A 5,855-nucleotide genomic window follows, 5' to 3' on the forward strand; every position below is an offset into this window, starting at 1 on the left:
TAGCTTGAGAACGTGGATTTATTTATAATAATTGGCGGTTGGGCCTTCTTAGAGCTTAGTTACATCAATAAATAAGTCATATAACTATATTCCTCGCAGACGGAGTCGCCGGCAAGAACTAGCTAACATTACTATTAATACCAGTCTCTATTTCCCCACAGTCCATGGAACGTTCTAGATCGCTATCATTGCAACAGCAACTGCTAAAAGATATGCAAGTGGGTCAAACGGTGGCACATGACAAATAGCAACGATACTGTCACGTGGCGTAACCGACGTGCCAACGTGACGTCAACGATATTGTACCTGAAATACTATTCTATTCTGTCGTATGGTTAGTGGTCAATCTGGTTGTTCAAGCCGTCCGAGAGGCCTTTGACATGGCTTAACGACTGTCTATCTATCTATCATATGGTTAGTGGTCAACTAAGTGTCAAAGTTGTTCAAGCCGCTCGAAAGGCCTTTGACATGGCTTAGCGATTGTTATTATAGAAGACAACAACCGGGGCAGACTATTTACGTGCCCCAAGCACGGAGACGCTCAGTTCAAATACCACTATGCGGTCACCCATCTATAGATTGACCGCGCCAAGGATTGTTTAACCCATTGATCGCTTACCGACCGGCTGGCAAGTACCTAATGGTCTGACGAGTTTGAGACCATCATTATTTTCACAGGCAGTTACCAGTTAGTAATTATAAATTGTTCATAAAATTCTAATCGCTCATAAAGCATCTTAATTGTTTTTGGTTTGTGTACATGTGTTTCTATATTGTCATTCAATGCCATTCTCTTCCATTATCGACAGCTGGCTATAGGTAAATTTTGTATGAAAATCTGGACAGCGCCCCTAGCGGGTGGCGTTGGTACTAATTTTGAGTTAATATTAAATGTCAAACTCTCGATGCTTGATAGTACCGATTGTAGGAATTAACGCTACAGGTATGTGAAAATTTAATTGTTTTTAATTTGGCTCTACTTGCGTACATTTTCTACTTCAACCGCTTAGGCTGCGAGCCCATGCGAAGCTGAAGTGCTTTCAGGCTTTTGACTACTGCTAACGACTGTCAAAGGTCTTTGAATATTATGATCGCCGGAATCTGCTTTTGGAAACATGGAGGAACTCGGTATGTTTAATATGGTCACCCATCCACAGAATAACCTCGGTAGGCGTGCTTAACCTCAGAGACAGGTCCGCGCGGCTGTTGTTACCTAGCCACGAGCTCTCCTGTAATTTTTAAGCTAATACATCGTGATAGTTTTTTATTTAAGAGATTGTTTTACAGATGGCGATGTGGGTAAAAAAGATTAGTGCATATATTGTATTACGTAAGTACATATTAAAGTGGATAATATTTTATTATTACACGCTTATGAGCTGCAGCTTAAATAAACACGTCCTTTGATGGTAATAGAAATTTACATATTAAGAAAAATTGTTTATATTTCGGGTCTATTTCCAATACATGCGACTGCCTCTGTGGCCCACTTGCTAGCAGATTCCCCTGCTGCGCAGATGTCTCGGGTTCAATTTCGACTCTGTCAAAAAAATATATCTGACTTTTTTTCATAAGAAATGTTTAGTGAGTTGCCCTGAGTTAAGAAATTGAAGTTGTAGCACTGGTCAAGTACTCCAAATCATGAAGGTTGCGAAATGCAGTTTTTACCGAAAATTTAGGACGAATTTCGGATCTCTGTGCTTTGTGCATCAGTTGTAATTACTCATAACTTTGTATACAATAAACAATGATTTAGAATTTTTATAAAAAAATATTATTTCTAGAAATAACTATAGCCAGCGCCTTTGAATCCCACTACATATCGTTAAAAGATGAAGAATTTGTGGGGCCTGACAAACGTATCTCTGAGTTGCTGGACAAACGGAGGGACTCTTCGGCAGTTTTTTCTGAATTTGCTAAATTAGAACTATTAGCAAGTCTGAAGGCGACACCGCAGGACTCGGAAGCCAGTGCCCCTCCACCCCCTTCATCCGGCCACTTGACCTTGCAGCCTGAGGATCACATGCTTTTGGAAATGGTCAATTCCCCTTACGCTGATGTCGTTCTTCCTAACTTTGGTGCCGCTCCCAATCTCCGTCGACAACTATTTGGACCGCCACGTCCACCGCCTGGCGGTAAGTAATGAAACTACATAAAGATAAACTTTAAACAATTAATATCCTACTGCTGGGCAAGGGTCTCCGCAAGTAATGAGGGAAGGGTTAGGCCTCGAGTCCACCGCGCTGGCCACGTGCGGGTTGGGGACTTGAGAATACCACTACATACATACATAAATTCACGCCTTCTTCCCAAAGGGGTCGATCCTTACACACTTACTTTGCTTCATTCACATAGTTACATAATTAGTCAAAGATTATCCTTCTATAGTAGGGTCATCCAGACGAGATAAAGAATGTAAACATTCTTCATGCTTCATGGGTTCCTTAATACGTGTGTGTATATTTTAAATTTTTAGTTTTTGGTTGTTATAGCGGCAACCGAAATACATCATTTGTGAAAATGTCAGCTTTGTAGCAATCACGGTTCATGAGATACAACCTGGAAATAGACAGACAGACAAACAAACAGCGGAAGCTTAGTAATAGGGTCCCGTTTTACCCTTTGGGTAGGGATCTCTGAAAACAAGCACTCGAGCATCGTACTTCCTTTTGAAAGTCGGTGTAACATTCCAATAGACTAACAGTAAAGATTGATTTGATTGTTACAGCAAGACCACCTGCATCTAAGTTATACAACCCAAAAGATTCAAGACATCAAGTAAAACAGGCTCAGCGTTTAGCGCTTAGTTTAGCTGCGTCACGAGCTTCCAGTATAGGTCCCTTTATGGAACACAATCAACACGATGAGAGGATTCGGTGCGCCCAAATATTCGGCAAGTTAGACAGTTGGCTTAAAGAACTGAAAGCAATGTACGTTATTGGAAGAATTAAAGCTCGCAAACGGCGTGTTCTTCATCACATTTACACCTACTCACAAATGTTCCGAAGAACTATTGATATTTCGTACACTTTGGAGTTCCTCTTTGAAATTCATAGGGTCTACAAGAGAAAGTTGGTCACTAAGGCTAAACCTAAAAAGGTTAAAAATGAAGCGGACTATTACGGATAACATTATGTTGTATTTGAGTGTACTAGTATGGTTCCTTATTTATATATGTGAGTAGTAAACTCACGTGCCCAGACTGCGCACGAGAGTTCTCTGCGAAAATGGACTACATTTCAGCTATAAACGTAATTATTAATATTGTGTTGTTAATTTCATAAACCTAGCCTTTCTTCCAACTGTGTGGAAGTGGGCTTCCTTTTTTCCCTTGTCAATTGAGTACCAGTATTTTACATGGAGCAACTGCCTATCAGAGCTCCACAACCGAGTTAGGTAACTGGGTAATCCAGGTGGATTATAACAAATTACCCTTTGGTAAGACTGGATGTCGACTTCAAGCTTTTGACGACTGCCAAAGATCTTGAAAATTACAACGCAATCACAATTTTATGTGCCCTCCGAAACACGGAGGGACTCGATATGTCCTATATGGTCACTGTACTACAGACAAACCTCGAAAAGAGAAGCTTAACCTGAGAATACAATGGTAGAAGCAGTTAAGCATCGTAGATCGTCCGCCACGCGTCACTAGATATTTCGAAGTTACGGCAACTACATCAGGGTACTGATGAGGGAACGTCCAAGGCATGGACTTAGAGCGGGAATGCACTTAAACACATAATAAATATATAAATAAATATCATTGGACAACTCACACACGGTCATTTGATTCCAAACTAAGCAGAGCTTGTACTATGGTAACCAAATAACTGATAAACATACTTATATACTTCTAAATACATACTTATATAGATAAATTGACATCCAGGCTCAGGACAAATACTCGTGCTCATCACACAAAGATTTGTCCCGGGTGGGATTCGAACCCACCACACGCGGCGCTACGGTTGTTGCGGCGAGGTGACCGCTTAAACCGCGCCAAACGTGCAGTTAACATGATACTTTATAGAATAGGATAATGTATAAAATGTATTTAAATAAAAAATATCATCATCACCGTAGCCTTTCTTCCAACTGTATAAATGTTGGCTTCCAGTCTTACCAAATGCAGCTGAGTGCCACAGCGTTTTACATTAAGCGACTGCCTATCGGACCCCCACCACCGTGTCACCCGGATATCGTTATAAGTAACTTTTTCAGAACAGTATAATCAAAATCTATACTAATATTATACAGCTGAAGAGATTTGTTTGTTTGTTTGAACGCGCTAATTTCAGGAACTACTGGTCCGATTTGAAAAAATATTTCAGTGTTAGATAGTCCATTTATTGAGGAAGTCCATAGTTATATATCATCATGCTACGACCAATAGGAGCTGGGTACCAGTATTTTTTTTTACAAAAACGGGGAAAATTTTGACCCATTCTCTCTTAAGTTGCGCGAGTCAGCTTTAAAAAATATATCTAAAAGTCACTTTTTTAGACCTTTTACTACGCTCGATTTCCTACGACTAACGACTATCAAGAACAGGCTAACTATCTAAATTGTTGTATGACAATCAGCGCCTCTAGCGGAAGCCATAGAAACTATTTTTGTAGTCGATTTTAAGAATCAAATTTTCGATAGTACCGACTGTAGAGATCGTTTTACGGTCGATACTATCGAGTCAATAAACTCATAGAGTCTATAGAATACTATAGAATCATGGCTTATAACATGAGCCGTATACTAGAAAACATTAGTAAGACTGGTTTACGACAACTAACGCGAAACTGAGCACTGTACTCTCATGTTAAACTGCTTTGGATAATGTGACCGCTATTTATGCAAAGCAGACACATCGTAATGTTTAGACAGGGTTGTTTGTGTGTGTGTGATGTGTAACCTTCAAAATTTTGAGGGAGACTTGAAATACGTAAATGTGTGAGACGTATGCATGTATCGATGTACGCGTATGGGTGTTTGCCTGAGAACGTCAGTGTGTGTATTTTAAACCTCTAGTATTTAGGATTGATGAGAATAGTAGCAAAGGTATATAGGATATATAGGTATCACTAAATAATTTGAATACAAGTAGGCGTAAAAGAAAGCAAACTGAACGTAGACCCTGTGCAGAAGACTCAGTGACAGTAAATAAATTAAAGTAATCGTAATCATAAAAACAGTGATAGCCGAGTGGTTTAAGTTGGCACCTCCCACGCAAGTGGTCGCAGGTTCGAATCCGAGGCAACACACCAATGACTTTTCAAAGTTATGTGTGTATTAGAAATAATGGTCACTTGTTCCAACGGCGAAGGAAAACAACGTAATGCAATCTTGCATGCCTAAGAGTTCTTTAGAACAGTTCTTAAAATTATGCATAGTCCCCAACCCGCATTTGGCCAGCGTGGTGGACGCAAGGGTTAACACTCCCTCATTACGGGAGAAGACCCTTGCCCAGCAGTGGGACATTAATGGGTTAAATTTATTATTATTATAATCTTTTAAATATTCACCGAGATTAACATCAGTTGTGCATTATAGTATCATAGTTAGTTTATAGTTATAGATTGGATAAACAATGCGAAATCACAAGGAAGAGGGAAAGCGTAAACAAGAAAAATATATTTTCTCAGAACAAGCTCCAAGCCATTTTACTTGATACTTAACGGTACACGTTAGTGACAAGCACACGAATATATTCCATCCAAAATGGCGGCTTGACATTGAGTGACGGCTCTTAGTTTGATATTTTTTACATTAAAACTGTTCTTTGTTTTTCTTTTAGTTTCTTTTTGTAGTGGGAAGGGCCCGCGAGGCTTTTCTGAAAATGTTACGAATGTAAAAAAAAA

At 39.6% G+C, this 5,855-nt stretch overlaps 1 protein-coding gene across 1 annotated transcript; it reads left to right on the forward strand.

Annotated features, from left to right (window-relative positions):
• Positions 1-756: 756 nt before the first annotated feature.
• LOC142980026 (uncharacterized) lies at positions 757-3,256 on the forward strand. The gene is made up of 4 exons (XM_076125297.1): positions 757-943; positions 1,288-1,330; positions 1,785-2,135; positions 2,729-3,256. The coding sequence occupies exons 2-4, from the start codon at positions 1,288-1,290 to the stop codon at positions 3,127-3,129; spliced, it is 795 nt and encodes a 264-aa protein (XP_075981412.1). The 5' UTR covers positions 757-943; the 3' UTR covers positions 3,130-3,256.
• Positions 3,257-5,855: the final 2,599 nt, after the last annotated feature.

The sequence above is a fragment of the Anticarsia gemmatalis genome, chromosome 17 (assembly GCF_050436995.1).
Source record: "Anticarsia gemmatalis isolate Benzon Research Colony breed Stoneville strain chromosome 17, ilAntGemm2 primary, whole genome shotgun sequence".
Taxonomy (NCBI): Eukaryota; Metazoa; Arthropoda; class Insecta; order Lepidoptera; family Erebidae; genus Anticarsia; species Anticarsia gemmatalis.